We start from the raw sequence: 17,506 nt of genomic DNA, 5'->3' as shown, positions 1-17,506 counted from the left end.
TATGTTCTTTCGGGTGTTTTACCCCCCTTGCCTAGCAGACTTCCTATTCAGGTGGTCCAGTCGGGTTTCAAGTATTTGGGGATTTTTATTACGTTGGATCCGTCGCTTCGCTTTGAACGTAATCTCCTTCCACCGTTGCTTAGATTGCGCTTGGATGTGGCCCGGTGGCGTAAGCTTCCTTTGTCTCCTCTGGGCAGGGCGTCCCTGTTTAAAATGATGTCCTTGCCGCGATTCCTTTACGCGCTCCAAAACTCCTATGACGCTATCCCTACGACCTATTTCCGAGAAATTGAGAGTCTTCAACGGCAATTGATTTGGGATGGGCGTCCGCGTATTGCACTCGCAAAGCTCACCATCCCTTGGTATGACGGGGGCATGGCGCTCCCCGATATCAAGCGATATTACTGGGCTTCTCAGTTGTCTGCCATTAATCACATGATGTTCTCCCCGGGTCGTAATCCTGCGTTCGAGATGGATAGACTCCAGCTTCCGGGTGGGGACTTTAATAGAGCGCTTTATTCTCGATCGGCCGGGCGCCATCTTGTGGGCCCGTCCAGGATTGCAGTAACTGTTTGGCGAGCCGCGAATGTGAGTTTGGGGTGGGAAGATCGACTGACGCTGGCGACGCCGCTTTTCGCCTCGGAACGTTTGGGCGGTCTCTGGTCTACCAAGGGTTTCAACCGCTGGGATGTGATTGGGATTTGTAAGGTGGGTGATGTGTGCTCGAACGGTTGTGTGAAGTCGTTCCAGGCCCTTCAGGCGGAATATGGTTTGAGTGGGAGGGAATTTTTTCGTTATCTGCAGGTCCGGCACGCCCTTACCTCAGTTCTGGTTCCTGATGAGGCCCCGCCTGAGTCTTCCCCCCTCGAGGACCGTGTCCTTGATGGGCATCTTCCTGATAGCACTATTTCTCTGATTTATAAAAAATTGATCAATAATCGGGCGGACTTATTGGTCCGACTTCGGGTGGCTTGGGTCGGCGATGGGTTGGAATTGGATGACGAGGATTGGCAGTCGGCACTCTCTTCTCCCAAGGAGGTGGCCATTCCTACCCGTCTCTGTTTGGTCCAACTGAAGATCCTCCATCGAGTATATGTTACGGGTCCGCGACTGGTGACAATGGGCTTTTCTTCGGATGGGCTCTGTAAGCGTGGTTGTGGTTCGAGTGCGACCTTTTTACATATCCTTTGGGAGTGCCCGGCTGTAGCGGCTTACTGGACTGCTGTGCTTGAGGTGATGACTGATGTGACTGGTGTGGCCCTGCGGCCGGAGCCTCGACGGTGTTTGTTGAATGTGTGGGAGCCCACTGACTACTCGGTGGCCCAGACCAGATGGGCTACCCTGGGTTACATGATTGCGAAGCGAGATGTTGCGCAACTCTGGGGAGCTTCCAGGCCCCCTGAGGTCTCAAAGTGGGAGGACAACATGGACTGGTCCATGTTTCGTGAGAAGACGGTGTATGTGGCCAGGGGCAGACCCAGGGCGTGGACAAAGATTTGGGGCCAGTGGAATGATTATCGTGGGGGTATCTGCACCCCTCCCCTTGTGGGCACTGCTGAGATTGTCCTATCTCCCTAGGCGAGCGTTCCCGGAACTCTTCCATACTGTTTTTTTTTTTTATATTTCCGGTTTTCCCCGCTGCTCCCCTCCCCCTCCCGACTTGGTTGGAGCCTTAGGGCTCTGGGTGTGTTCTCCTGACCGTAGACCATCCCCTCCGTCTCTTTGGGCTGACCTGACTTATCGTGCATTCGCCTTTTAGTGTTTGTTTTTCTTTTTGTAAAATAAAAATCCAAAGTGCTCTGTGATATCGGTAGAGTAATGCTTTGTGCTTAAGCTTTGCCTGACCATGGGTGTATATTTTGACTGTATGCATTGTGTCTTATTATTAGCGGCCAGCCCGTGAGGTTGTAGGCCCATTCTTGTACCTTTTTCTGCTTACTCCAATAAAGGTTTTTGGAAGAAAAAAAAAAAACAAGAGAGGAAGGGAAAAGAGAGACGCTCCTATTCCCCTCAGGTTAAGATGCAATAGAACAACAGAGGAGCGTCACTACTGAGAATGACTACAAATGGAGCAAACAAGTAGTTTAGGGCATAGTCTAAGTTGCTTGGGAAGGAAACCTTTGTAGGTTGATTTGAAAGCCCTCACTCACCGACCGGGTCGGTGACATGCTTCATCATCGGGCCCCATCAGGAGTGGCCGAGTGCCACCCTGGTGTGCTACAACGCCAGATTACTGCGGAGCTGGTTTTTTGTGAATGTGAAGTGAATAAAAGAGTGTAAGAGTGTAAGATTAAAAAAAGTCACAATTGAGTCAAAAAAGGGAATTTATTTGTTTTGCCAATTGGACAAGGATAAAAAGTATAGGATAAAGGACCAAATTATAAGTCTGATATTATCCTAGTGTGAGGTTAACATGTTTCAGCCTATGTGAAATGGTATTCGTCAGGACCAGTGAGATAAAAATACACATATATATATATATATATATATATATATATAGTGTCGAATAGTGTCGAACCCCGGTGGTGTGGGCGCGCTAAGGCCCACCCTAGCCTGGGGTCACTTGTGTGAAAAGTAGAAAAAACACTTTTCTAAGATTCCAACGCGTTCGAGTGGAACCGAGGTTATTCTGTAGGACGAAGACGATAACATACAACAGACAGAACAATAAAAGAAAGAAGAAAAAAACAAATTGAATTAGATACTAAGATATCCATTGTTGTTCAGTGCTGTACAGACTTGTTTGGGTGCTCTTTGTGTGCAAATGTAGCCATAACCTGAACACGAGTGAGGTTCAAAGTGAGCTCGTGCTCATAACGGGTTAACAATAACCTTGTGGGGACGCATGGACAAGGGTCCAAATTAAGTCTCATAGTGTGGGTATGCTAGAAAAATGCGGGCAAAAAGGTTGGTCAAATGCCCATATTCATAAAACTGACACGTGATTATACAAGGCAGACAGGCAACTTGACTGCTCGGTGATTTTTGGGCTGTCTAAATAATCACACTTAATCAAGGATAAAAACAGAAACACTCTTACGGGGGGCGCTAAAGTTTAAAACGCCATGGATCTCGGGAGGGGGGTGATGTAGTGGAGTTGACATGGGCAAGTGATCATGTAAATTACATTTTTGGAGTTGCAATATGGGAATCAGCGTTGTTCCCAATTGGTTCTATTGTTGAATGTGATACTTGTGCTCTTGGTGGTCAAATGTACACACCAGAAGGTTAAGACTAAAGAAAGTTACAGAATATTTTATTTTTACCCATGACCCATTGTGTACAACATCACAGTTCCCTTACTTTTTTTTTAATGCACTACAACCGCTGCCTACAACTTTTGTTCAACTGGGGCTGGTGACTCAGGACAACTCAAGGAGTGTTGCTGCCCAGTCAGTAGCAGTTGCTACCGATCAGGAGTGGTGGGGGAGGTTTGGGAGGGGACTTACCTGGGACTGCCGACCACCCACTCTCCTTTGTCCTCTTCTATCTGTCTCCACCAGCAGCAGGAAGCATAAGGGTTCCCAGGCTCCCCATAGCCAATCACAACACAGAGCTGTGATTGGTCTGAGCACAGACCACAGTGACAAGACAGGGAGGCTTTGCATGTTCCTCATCAGGCTGTGAAAAGCAAGGCTGGTGGGGAATATGCAAAGTGTAGGACTGTTTGGCTGACCCGACCACTCATCTCCTGGCTCTGGCCAGCCCTGTCCTACCCCAAGAGCCAGTGACTTCAATACGAAAAATAAAATGATGATAATCATGATACACTATTATCACTTTATTTTTCCTTTTGAGCAACGGGGCGATGCTCCTCTGCCTTACGGAGGAGCAGCCATTGTGCCCAGTGTCAGAAACAAGTTTGAGGCTAGTCTCGTAGCTTTGTAGGATCCCTACTCTATACCAGCCTACTACACGAAAATCATCATAAATACAAGCATTTAGATCAAGTAAAGAGATGCTTTGGCCCAGTCTTATCACAAAACGTTCTTGGCAAACGTTCTTGGCATGCTCAAACACAATGTGTTTACCCAGACTGCACGGGCACCCACCTGAGCATTTGTTTCCTGTGGTTCTCAACATCTTTCAGCAGGGCCTGTTTTTCAGATTCTTTATCTTGTTCCTTGGCCATCTGCTCCAGCTCCTTGAAAAATGTAAACAGACAGGTAATATAAAACAGGGAAACACGATTGCAGACTTCAATCCAGCCAATGGGTGCCGGTGCCTTCTAGTCATCTTCGCAAACTGAGTTGTGTCAGTGTCTACAAATGAAATGAATGACTGTAGCGTTCCGTTGTCTTAGTGCTGAGCTCTTTTTTTAAGGGTCACTTATTTATTCTTGTGCAAGAATTTTCAACACTGAACGGCCACAGATCCAATTGAAAATGGCACAGGACTCACTACAACTACGCCCAACACTTTAATGCGTTAAGTGGTATATCTCACTGGAAAGGATTGGTCTAGTACCATTACTGCCCTGCTCTACCCCACCGTCCTGACAGAGGCAGTGCAAGCAAAACTAGTGGGAAATGTCCAATAGGTGTGGCAATGAATCCACACTTTGGTAGTAACTACTGTTCTCCCGAGAAAGAAATGAAAAAAAGATTGGCAAATGGGGCATTTTAAAGCAAATAAATGTAGCGATAAAGCAAGGCTTATAAAGCAGTGGGAACATACAGTCTTGAAATAGTAAACACATTACAAACTACCCCATATCTTCCTGCATTAATATGTTCAACAGTTACTGTAATGTGTAAATTGTACAGCATGACAACGTTAGGCCTTTTAAATATATGCTTGCTCAGTGTCTTGCACTGCATGCAGCATTCATTTTGGAAAAATATGCTCTAACCAGACTTCGAGAATCACCCACAGCTGCTGACTGCAACCAGTCCTATAGAAATATGTGCAGACAGGTCTTTAAGTGGGATGAAAAAAGTGTGGGCGCTCTATAAAGGAACAAGTCAAATAAATGTCTGTGATTTCAATAGTGTGCATGCTGACCGGTATTTTGGTTTCTCTCTGAGATGTAATTGTATCCAGATAAATTACTACAAATGACATACACCTAAAGCCTGTCAGAATGATTGGCTTTGTCAATGGGTGTTAGCTGTTTCAGATAAATGAGTAACAACAATGATTTGTTATAAATAATCAGCATTGAAATGTTTCAATTCTGAAACGGAGTCTGTAAATTAAATAGCATTGAGGCCTGTGGAAAGAGTTTTGCCCATCAGTTATGCGTGCTTAATGTTAGATATGTATCCTCTTTTTTTCTGCATATGTTCTCCATCTGCACATCTTCAACTACCTCTCTTTCCCTTCAGCATGCTCTTTTCAATCTTCCCCAAATGCACGTCCTCGCATCTCTGTCACTTCACCACCCCCAACCATGCACTGCACTCCCTCAAATGTAAGCACTTTAATTTCTCTTACTTGGCCTTCCAAATATGTTGACATCTGTGTAACCCCTTCACATACATATCCTCAGAACTTCAGTTGCAAATGGAATACATAAACATAGTTCTGTGTGCTCTGCAGAGAGGCCAACCCACTCACAGGCACTTTGTCTTCAGCCTTAGTGCTGGCGTGCTCAACCAAAGCCCCTTATAAACACCTGGCATGGCTCAAGCCTCAAAGTATGCAAAGAAAAAAATACAGATAAACAACTACATTAAAAAACAGCTACCTCTTGGAGAAAGCAAGATTAAGTAAAGCATGTGAAATAAGAGCGGAACTAAATCGCTGAAATGCGTTCCCTTAACGTTTTTAACATTCATGGTTTGAAAGTCAATCTATGTTTTTGGCATCAGTGTTAACTTAGGGACATGAAGACACGGCTAGTTTAATGTCAAACATCAGATAACTGTCCACTGTAAGCACATATTTCTCGCCTTGCTTGACTCAGATATTTGCACCGACTTCGCAAGGGAACAAGAACCCTGCTCGTTATTTGGATCCATTTAGCGGGGGAACGAAATACAGCAACTCCACTTCTAACGGAGTCAGCAATCTGCACCGAGGGCCTGTGGTGTCACAGTGGGGGAAGTTAGCGTGATGAGGGGTTTCAGCACAATATACATAACACAACATTAGCATGCAAATGCTTACCATTAGCAAAAACGAGGCACCAGATCAGACGTACTTGCATCCACTCTCACATATGACGAAAAGGTGGGATCTATGCCTTTGAATGAAGGACGCCTTAAATTAAGCAGGAATTAAGCCTCCGACGCCCGAAACCGTGATGCTGATTGTGTCACCAGCCTACAGAGTGCATACAAACACTGGCAATGAAGGGCTTTAAAATAGAAAGCCCTGCGTCATGCATCACAGTTGAAAAAGTTGATTTATTGCGTAGCTTCCGTCTCCTGCTTCAGAGCGAGGCAGGGCAGGCAGCCTGAAACAGACAGCCCAGAGAAGTAAATAGATCGATTTATTTAGCGATGCAGTCACCTCTCTGAATAAATTGATCTATTTAATATGTTTTATGTAAATGTGTAGGAATTTCAGAGGGGCGCAGCCCCTGAGCCATAATGGAGAAACCGCCCTTGCCTGCTACACTAGGGACGTATTTTCGGCCATGTTGTGCAAATATGGCAGGTATTTTGAGAATTTAAAAAAAAGACTATTGGTGATACGCACTCTGTTGTGCTCATTGTCTCATGCTGCTTTGCAACTATCTCTAACCCTGAAAATGGAGTCTGTGATAACTCTATGAAAGCTCATAATTCGCAAGACAAAGTTAGCAAGAACTTGACCCATATAAATGTAAATGTAAATGTAGCCGTACTTGTAAAGCGCACTGATACTCCTGAGTGTCCTGGCGCTGTACTCATACCGCTAGGGAACCCTTCCTGGTTTTTCCCCGTGAAATGTCCACTCCTGGGCATCCCCAGGGTGCAACCAGGCATCCCTAGCGCTGTAGGGGGCCGTTGTGGAGACTAAGTAAGCTATTGCCCAGAGTTGCAGCGTGGGACCCATGCTTAGAGTAGGCAGCGAGGCGAGAAATCAGGTCCGAGGAATTATGAGCCCAAGATCCGCCGAGACCAGCCAAGGCAGGAATTGAACCCTGGTCCCGGGCCAGACCTCTGCATCAGGGTCTGCCGCTCTAACCATTGAGCCACACTTCTCCACATTGAGCCACACTTCTCCACATATAACTCCTTAGCATCTTTTTTGGAAAGCCACAGGGCACTCTGAAAGAGCCTCCACAATGATGACTGGGCAGCCAAATCAAATCAAATCAGCTTTATTCAGTGTAAGTATTCTCACCATAAAAGCATACTATTAAAAGAACCATTTAAAATTACATTTTTAAAATATCCAGATTACAATACAATATTATGGGCAAAAAAGCAATCTAGCCAACAAATAAAAAAATGTACAATCAGGGGGGTACAACCGGCAGTTCATCAAAATCCTTAAAGTGCAAAAACATGTGTAAATGACTCGAACTGTAAGCCTTCATCTAATTGTTCGTACGACAAACCGTCCAAGAAAGCATATGCCCTCCTTCTCCTTATAGCCTGTTGTATGTACATAATAACTGCATTGATAATTTTCTGATTGTCCAAACTACATAGAAGGTTATAAGCCTGTTTATAGTAAAAAAAAGTCTCTTAGTTAAAAACAAAGGTTTTAAAATTGATCTCCGAATATCGATATAGAAACTACTAAAAAGTAAAACTGGGCAGCCATGTGAGAGAGCTCACCAGATTAGCACAAAACCTGGCCAACCCGCCTAATAGACCAGGACTTGGTGCAGTGCTTATTTTGTAAAAGAATGGCTGCCCGTGACCAAAGCTCTGCTAAGAAGCTTGCGGTCAGTTCTATTACATATTAACCCATGAATACCACGGTTGCATATTCTAAAATCCACCTTGTGCATCTTTAATCTAATACCAGACACTCCATACCCCTTTATCTCACTCTTTCAAGCTATTGCATGTTCCCTTTGTGATAGTTTTTCTGTCTTTCATTTCCTTGGTCTTTCCTCTTTGTGTGATTTTACCTCTCTTGATCTCTGTAAATGTCTGATGCAAAAAAAAGTGCTGGTCCCCAAACAGGAGTGCAGGTGGGGCACACAAGCAATGACCAGCTCAAATTAAACACTGGATTAGGGCAAGTCTTATATATGCCCTAGCCGGCGACGATATCAAGAAATTGATAATGACCACTTGAATGGGTTTGTGCATGCAACAGATGGAGTGCGTTCAAAAAAGAAAAAGCAGTTCACCTTAACAGACGGATACCGCCCTATGGCCTAATTTCAGGAGGTACCTAGGGAAGAATGTAATGGGATCTGTCAAATGTGTTCACACAGACAAGGTTCCTTCACCATCCGCCATATAAAACAGAGGGAAAGGGAGGCAAGAAAAGAGTGAAAAAACAGTATTTAGAACAGGCTTAAAAAAGGCTGGAAAGGCACACACAGAAAATAAGGCAGCTTTTGGCCACCTCGTTCAATGCTCCTCATTCAACAAGAACTATGCCCTTGCACAGCACACTTAGTGCCCACCTGGAGTTTGAGCCGCTGTTGGTGGAACTTCTCCTTCATGTTTGCGTTTAATTCGTTGAGCCTACTCATAGGCCCTGGACAATCCCGGATATCCTGCAAGTGAAAGCAAGGAAAAACATCAACAGCGATCAAGAAAGTTGGCCATTGTTTCTGGAAACTATCATCGCTGCTACTAACTAGACATGGGAATTGAAAAGCAAAGTCAACATTGTTACAATCTAGGAGTATGGTAATAATTTGACATACTGGGCGTGGTGAGAACTGCTATGTCAAATCCCATCTGTATGGGTAAACAGATGCTGATCTGAGCTAAGAAACTGAGGGCTCATCTAATGTATTTGCAACAAAACAGACTTTACTCAGCTTTTATCTCCGGCTTTGCTATTACACAAGGTGACCACAAGAAGCATAAAAATGTCATTCCTGGGCCAAGAGAAAACTAGACAACTATGTCCTCCTCATGACCACTGCTACTCATATAACCCAGGTGCCTCAAGTAAATGGTGCGGTTCAAGTCACATGACAGGAGCAATTCCAGGCATGTAAAATGACGAGTGTGCCCCTCGGGATGCCCTTACTTACATGTTTGATGGTCCATGGAAAAGATCACGTAACGAAAGAACCCCCCCTAACTCACGAACAATAAATAAGGAACTTGCTTGGTGCAACCGTTTTTCAGTACTTAAAGTAAATGTTCTGCCTTAAATGTTATAATGCTTGGTTGCTAAAGGTATTAAAAATAAGAGATGGTTTTGAACGACAGACTGCCTAGTCTAGGACACCCCACCCTAGTTCCCTTCAGAATGGTTGATCATTCGTTGTTTATACCCTGTGACGTTTCTTTCTGTAAGCAGGCGCCTGGCAATACAGGAGTCTCGCACAACTTCAGCGGGTACCTAAACGTGAGAGGTCCTATCACGTACCATGAATTATTGGTGGGGTGCAAGCACAGCAAAACCTTAAAAACCCACTGTGAATGACAGTCATACGTATGTGCCGGTGGCCAGCTGTCACAGTTTTTGCTTATGAAAATCTCTCGTTAGCCCGTGGCTTTTCTACTTCAGTACTGGTGCTTGTAGCAGCATATGCTTTTATTTTCGTTTTATAAATGCGGGCTAAATGAGTCTCCAAAAGTTAGAAAGGAAAAAAGCAGGGCCAATGAAATATATAAAGTGAACAAGCATGGGACAGCAGCAGAATATGAAACACAACATCTGTCTACTCCAAGCCCGTGCTGCTGCCTTTCGTGGCGGCTCGGGGTCTGGCGCAGCAAAAGGCGGCTGCCCTACGTTCATTAATACTGTACTGTACGTGCCTGTATAGCCGCTTTGATCTCCAGGTCGCACTTCACAAGCTCATTGTGGCAGATCCGGACGTGAACATCAGAGGCTGCTGCAGCGGCCGCCATCTTTGCTCCGTGTCACTGACAACTACGGCGAGCAAGAGAGGACAAACATTGTGGGTACAGCAATATGCAGCGTGAGACAGGGCTAAAACTCTCTTCTGAATACAGAGAACATTGCAACTCAGGGAAATGGAGGAACTATAATTGTAGGTAGAGCAATGGCGCCATCTAGCGGCAGTACGGGAAAGCACGCCCTTTACAGTCCACGGAGAATAACTAGAAAAATAAACACCTGCTATGTAAATATGTTTTTTCTGGCACATTTTAAACACTACCCATTAGAACCAGTTTTGATGAGGTGATCGCGTTCTAAAGAGGTGTGATTGAAGCGTCCCATTCTGGAGTGTAAAGAGGAATAAGGGAACAAGTCCTAAAAAAAGAAGTGGCGGGACTAACCTAATTAATCAGTGTGCAAGTGACATCACGGTGCGTGACATCACAAGAAGTGACATCTGATCTTAAGCCCTCAAATATATGTTTAGCAGGTTTATCATGAGTGCATTTGAACACATTTCGAGTATACTTGCAAACCCTCCTGATTTAGGCAGGAGCTTCTTAGTTTTGTAAGCTTCACATAAACCAATGTTGCCTTTTGTCAGCGTAAAGCTTCCTCTAGCCATAGTGCTTTAAAAGAAAAAATAGTGACATGTAAATTATTACAACGCCACCTCACGGGTAGTAAGCACTATATAAATGCTATTTTTTTGTGCTAATACTGGGAAAGATCAACACATCGGACTTCTTACAGTGCATGCATATGTCCTAAACAGAGCCTGAACAAAGTGAAAAGCTGCACCTCCTAAGTATGTGTGAAGTGCTAACAAGGTGTGAGCCTTTGTTTCCCCTCCGCTGCATTTGCTTCAAGGTGTGAGGCTCCTGAATGCTGCCAGCCAGGAGACTCGAACAAAAGGAGGCCTGATCCCCCTCAAATTCGACCTTTGTTATGGGCCCAGCAGGAATCAGAAATAAGAGAGCCCCATCCCATCCCCACCTGCACGTTGTTGCAGATGATAAGCAGATAACAACGTGCAGGTGCTGCTGAAAGTGTCCCTGTGTTTGGAAATTACACCAGGACGAATTCCGCATCTTTTTCAGTGGGGACCCCGGCTTGGCAGGGTGGATGGCGCCCACCCTGTGAAAAAAGTGGGTGGACGCCTTCCACCCCTGTGTACCCCCGACTCGTGCCTTGGGCATATGTTACTTTGGTGTATGATACCGTCGCTTGACGGCCGAGGTACTTGTAACGAGTAGCTACATCACGCATGACACCAATTACCCCCTACAGGGTGAAGGGAAACAAAGTAAGGATTCATGGGCATTGCGCAAACATTAAAATCCTCCAACAAACGCAATTGAGAAAAGACAACAAGCATTGACAAAGCTAAGCGGTCTCTACTTTCATTTGTGCTATCCAACCTTTGCCATTTTTTAACATTTTTAATTTAATGTCCCAACATTGCAGACTCCAACTTCAAAATAAAAAAAACACACGCACACACAATGGGCAGGAGTGGGAAAACACGAGGGTGGAACAAGTCACTACTACTAAGCCACAGGAGGGAAGAGTGAGATGGTGAAAGAAGAAAGAGGAGCTGAGGCAATGGAGTTTGAAAATTAGATTAAAAAAAGCAGAAAAAGGAAAAGACGGGTACAAAAGCAACACAAACAACTTGTGGAGGTGCAGGGAAATTAGGGAGAAGCAGCATATGAGGGAGAAAACAAAAAACACATGCACTCCTGTTGAGAAAAAAATAGTACCCTAAATGTAAGCAGCAGAAGCATACAAATCCTCCCATCAATTTCAGTAGGCAGACAGTGCCACCATTGGCAACAAGGCGATGTGGCCCATTTCACCCCTTGGATCAGACGTCTGTCCCCAAACCAAAAAATACTCAGCCCATACGGACAGCAACCAACATAGGTCACTGACAGCTGTCAGTGTCAAGAGCCAGGTCTACTACCATCCAGGGTTCTCAGATCTTTGAGGTTTCTCAGAGTGAGGGGCTGTAGCCTAAGGAGGTAGGCACCCTTCTTCCACTCCCCACGAGTTCACGAGCGGTATCCTGAAACTGGCCACTCAGCCCAGGTTCACTACCCTAAGATTCGACAGGACACAGGGGTGCGTTCTCCTTCAACCTGCCCCTCCATCATGGCTCCTGTACCCTCTGCATGGGAGTGGTACCTCCAGAAAACTGCACTGTCAGGGGCGCCATGGGCAGCTGCCCCTCTCAGTTCGCCTGACACCGGGAGCAACTCATTCCCAATAATGCAGTCTATGGGCATCTGGGGACTAACCATGACCCTTCTTTGGATCACCTTACACCCCAATTCAGGGATACCAGGGCCATAGGGAGTAAGAAATCCTGCCCATGGGTCTGAGTTACCCTACTCACCTGTCCGGCGTACTGCTCTGAAGAAACTATCCTTTCCACTATGATGGTCTGGCTAGCCCTACTGCCCCTTAGAGCAGTGACAGGGACCCCATTCACTTTCACCTGGTGGAAGTGACAAATTCCACCCTCAAGGATCACAAGCTCACCCTCAGAGTCCACCTCCTAGCAAAGGGAGTTCATGGCATGGTTTATGACCTGCCCCTGGAGACTACTTACCACTAAGGCCATATTGGCCACCCCTGTAGAGGTCCCACAGTGGGTGGTTTCTTAGGACAGACAGAGTCCCCTTGCTTGTGTCCTAACTGAGAACAATCAAAGCAGAGGGTTGGAAACGGGGTGCCCTGGGTCACCACCGAACAGAACCTTCACCCTGTTGCTCAGAAAGGGCATGAAAACCCTTTCTTCCCCCGCTTATTCTGGGATATGTCTGTGTTTCCCTTGATCTCCCCCTCAATCTGCTGGGGGAACCTGAACCACCCTTCTTGAGGTCACTCCTAGGTACCTTCGGGTGGACTCTGGTGCTGAGCCTGTTATGTTTTGTAATGTACTCCAATTTAGCCTGGGTAGTCACCTAACCTTTCACCTACATTTTCCACTGCCATTGTACTACATAATGGTTCTTTGGTATTGACCTAGTAAGTAAGTAAAAGTTTTATTGTATGTAGTTAATTAAAACCTTTACAATATTGATGACATAAAAAAGAAAAACACGTGATTTAAAACTATAGTGAACAAGCGGACGAATCATTAAAAAAGAAAACTTTCTGTAATGTCTATAAGGATGGTGTGTTTGTGGATGGAGCTGATTGATTGCACATTCACATGGTCGAATTCGGACCTTTGAAATCCTTGTTCTCAGTGTTCACTATTAACTGAAGTGCCTTTTGACAAAATCTTGCGGCCCTGCAGGCTATCTGCAGTTGGTAACTGTTCAGCGCTAGCATAGCGGCCGGGCGGCATGATCTAATTTGGGAAAATCGGAATACGTGGAGTAAATAATAACGTCTCAGGTTAGGCAAAGCCGGACAAATGCACAGTATGTGTATCATAGTTTCATCCATTTGCCCACATAGTCTACAAACAGGTGTAGGCCATGTTTGTTTCCATGCCGGTGTCTGATCTTTTAATATGGAGGTTCCCAGCCGTAATTGGTATTGACCTTTTTAGGGCTCAGACTCCTCCCCACTGTAAGTGGGGGAGGAGTTTCGAGATCCTAATGTTAGAAGAAAAAAAAGAAGTATCTCCTAGGGCCTTGGAGAGAGGAATTCCACACATTCCTTAGCGTTTTCTGTCATCTGGCCAGTGATTCGTCTTCCTTGTGTTTTCGTTTTAATAGGCTTGAAGTGATAGGGTAAATGTAGTTTTGTTCCGCCATTTTGGGCATATTTCGTTCGTGCTCGCGCAAAGAAGTACCTAAATTATAATTAGGAGCTGTCAGGGTGCCTCCGTTAGTGAATCCAGATGGCCGGGCGCGTTCACAATTGTGCAGCGCTCAGCGCGCAGCTTCCTTGTTCTTGCATGTTATGACTACGTTGACGGATGAATTGTTTCAAGTGGCTTAAAAAAAATAAAAATAAATAAAAAGAGACCCTTTTTAAAAGGAAAGCCCAATGGAAACGAAAAACATTTGTGTGCAAAATTGTGCCTCTTGGGCTCCCGTACACATCCCAGCACCAGACGCACGCTCCCACCCCGTTCTCCCCCCGCCCCCCACTTCTGGAGTCCCGAACTTCAGGAAACTTCCTGCGGGGCTTGCAGCGGCCGCGAGGAACGCGTGCCACATGTACACCCTGCAGCGGACACCCACCTTTACCCCTCGGTCTGCAGCGCGCGGAGGCGAGGCGGACCTGGGCGCTCGACCACCTTGAGACCTGGGATAAGCGGCTTCTCCCAGACACGCCATTCCTCGCACACCACCGCCGCTCCGGTCTGTCTGAAACTTTTCACAATGTCGAATGACCTTAAACAGAGGAAGAAAGCTCCCCCTTCTAAGCCTACCGAGGGAGCGAAGGCAGAGCAGGAGCGAGGGGCCGCCAAGGCAGGGAAGGAGACTTGTTCCCCGGCGTCTCTGAAGTCCAAGGAGTCGCGGAACGTGTGCCCGGAGCCCCGCACCGCGCGGTGCCTGCTCTCCCTGTGTGTCTGCCTGGCGTCCAGCTGGTAAGTGCAACACGGGAAGCGAAGACCCCAGTGACATGAGTTCTGTGAAGGATTAAGTAAGACCGCGGTAAAAGGCACTTTTTAGAAAACGTGTTAAGTTATTTATTTAACTATTGGTATTTATGGGTCTCTTGACAGCTATGGAAAGAGGGGAGGAAGTCGACGAATCTCTGACATTGTAGTGAAGTGAGGCGGGAACTCATGTGTTCTAATGAATAGAAAGTGCCGAAAGTGCCCCACTCCACACTGCAGTAGTAGTCCAAGACTACTACTGTCTTTTAACCAACTGTTAAGACATCCCTCCATCTCAGAAGACAACTGGAACATGCAGTCCAGCAGCGTGACTGTTATTCCCCAGTTATACATGTCACCCCTGAGTTCTCTGCCCTCATAAAAGGTTGTGCCTGCATCCTATTGTTTCTGTATAATGATTGGCTAAGTAAGTGCTCAAGGACGTGTCTGAGAAGGTCTGGTGTGTCCGCTTCCTGACTGCCTGAAGAAGGGGCTCTTCCTCTCAGTAGCTTCAGTGACACACTGCACAGCAGATCTAATATACGTGAACGTAGACAAGTTTCTCCTTAAAATGCCCCCTGCTAAATGGAAATCGCTCACTAAGGGTTAAAAAATCCTCCTTGGCACGTCTGATTAAAGATGAGTATTAGTACCGAAGAGACTAGAAATACACCAAACTCCTGCTAACATCAGAAAGGAGAAAAGAGTAATGAAAAGGTGTTAAACTTCAGGGAGCAAAATTCGGGGACAAAAAAGGTATAAACGGCATGATGCATGTGACACAAATAAGCGTACAAATGTGTTGTGATTCACCCTTCACTTTGAATGTGCCTCATTCGATATGGTGCTAATTGAAACAGACATGACTGAATATATTCTGCCTTTTCTTGGATTTGTAACCTGTGTTCATATCCACTAGGCAAACCACCATATTGGAGAGGACAAATTATGAGGATTGTCTACCCTCCTTCTGGAAATCATGACGCTTACATGGCAAACGAACAAGCTCAACATTGACATATTTCGACCATCGTTGCTTTTTACAATCCAACCGCAAATCACACTCCTACTCCAAGCAGTTGAGGGCCATCCCTCTGGGTGACCATGAGCATGGTGGCACTAGGTAGGTTCATAATATGGTGCACACGCTCAGTACTTAGCAGAGTCCACTGTCTTAGAACATGCTGCTTGACAAAGTGAGCAGCACTTATTCCTCTTTAGCTCACACGGGGCCTCCAGTAAGCTTTGGATTCAGTTTTCTGCTTAGATAGAACACTTGCTGACTTTCAGTAGCTTTATAATGTACTATATAGGATCAACATAAAGACAACACTCTTCAACCACACTCTACATGGTGTTGCATGCTACCGGTGCAGAGAAGCGCACCATCACCCCACATAGGACTAGTAAGCCCTATATAAATTATACAATGGGGATACTTTACCTCATGTACTCTTCTTATTCAAACATTATATTTATATTACAAGAGAGTTTTAATGTCAGAACTCGCTTGTTATTAGAAATAAAAGTTCCTTGTTTGTTTCAGTGTGTTACAGGTGCCTATTGATGCCACACTGCCCCTGTAGGCAGGAGGAAGTATTTGGCACAAACTGAAGATAAATTGACCGGCAGGAGGCCCTCTGCTGAGTGTGACATTTTTTAAAATTTTGATTCTGAATATTTTCCATTGTTTTGATTCAAATGACATTTCAGAGTAAAGAGAAAACAATTCTAACAATAAAATGCCATAGGTGAACAAGAGAACCATTGTGTAGAAGCTAAACATCAGCATACCTCACCTGTCCCCTACTTGTCAACTAAAGTCAATTGACCGCGCGCCCCTCCCTGGCACCCAGGGGCGGGCTCGCGCTCCTTGCCGTGGTCACCCCCGCCTTGCTAGAGATGAGTTCCAGCTGTCTGCCTGGGGTTCCGCGCTGCACATCTCTCGCGTGCCCTTTCTCATGCTCTGATGTCACGTGCTCCCCGTAGATCGGGCACCCTTCCGATTCTGGGCAAAGGGCCGGGCCTCTTTCCTTTCCAATATTGCCGAAATTCAACGGGAAACTACGGGATCCAGCCAGTGGGCATCTCGGGCCGACATTGGTGCCACCCGGGTGCTGCTGCAGCTCTCCGGTGCATCGTGGGATTTGTAGTGTAACACTTCCTCTTTACCCTGCTCCTAATCCCCATTAGTCACCTAGTGTCAGTTCTCCCTTCTGTGCCTGTTCCCACACAAGCTTGCATCTTTCCTGTTCTTCTCTCCTGTAGTCTTACGTCTCTCATTCTCGGTACCTTCTGGGAAGGAAATTTAATAAATAAGACATACCATTCTATTCTGTATACCACGAACATGCCTGGAGATAATGTGTTCGGGTTTATGCTGTAAAAATAGCATTTGCCTGCAGTTATAGTTGGACCAGCTTGGAGGTCGGCCGCTCTAGCTGTTAAGCCACATCCTCTCGTCTGCCTGTTAAGAAACGTTAATATTTTTTTGGACCTGTCTGTCTACGCGTTTTTAGCCTTCAACTGAAGTCTGAAGCTTTTCTTTTTTTCCTCTCCCCTATAGCACACCAGTTTCTCTCTTTCGCTTTAAGCTCCTGTTCTGCAGAGCTTGGCGGCACGTGGAGCACAAAGAGCTTCTGTGATCTAACTTCTCTCCACTAACACTCTCCACTAACACTCTCCAATAACACTCTCCACTACCACTCTCCACTACCACTCTCCACTACCACTCTCCACTACCACTTAACACTCTCCACTAACACTCTCCACTAACACTCTCCACTAACACTAACACTCTCCACTACCACTCTCCACTACCACTCTCCACTCTCCACTACCACTCTCCACTAACACTCTCCACTAACACTCTCCACTAACACTCTCCACTAACACTCTCCACTAACACTCTCCACTAACACTCTCCACTAACACTCTCCACTACCACTCTCCACTACCACTCTCCACTATGCACTACCACTCTGCACTAACACTCTCCACTACCACTCTCCACTACCA

The 17,506-nt window shown here is 45.8% G+C and overlaps 1 protein-coding gene across 1 annotated transcript in view; it reads right to left on the bottom strand.

The window, feature by feature from the left end:
- Nucleotides 1-9,974, bottom strand: part of BNIP1 (BCL2 interacting protein 1) — a 46,208-nt gene extending 36,234 nt beyond the window's left edge. The window contains exons 1-3 of the mRNA XM_078653018.1: nucleotides 9,837-9,974; nucleotides 8,522-8,614; nucleotides 4,053-4,144 (exon numbers count right to left, since the gene is read on the bottom strand). Of these exons, the coding sequence (XP_078509144.1) occupies nucleotides 4,053-4,144; nucleotides 8,522-8,614; nucleotides 9,837-9,929 (278 nt within the window). The 5' untranslated portion in view covers nucleotides 9,930-9,974. The remainder of the gene's footprint in view (nucleotides 1-4,052; nucleotides 4,145-8,521; nucleotides 8,615-9,836) is intronic.
- Nucleotides 9,975-17,506: the final 7,532 nt, after the last annotated feature.

Source organism: Lissotriton helveticus, chromosome 7, assembly GCF_964261635.1.
Source record: "Lissotriton helveticus chromosome 7, aLisHel1.1, whole genome shotgun sequence".
Classification (NCBI taxonomy): Eukaryota; Metazoa; Chordata; class Amphibia; order Caudata; family Salamandridae; genus Lissotriton; species Lissotriton helveticus.
The sequence above is the reverse complement of the archived record's forward strand: the minus strand, read 5'-3'. Positions and strand labels throughout refer to the sequence as shown.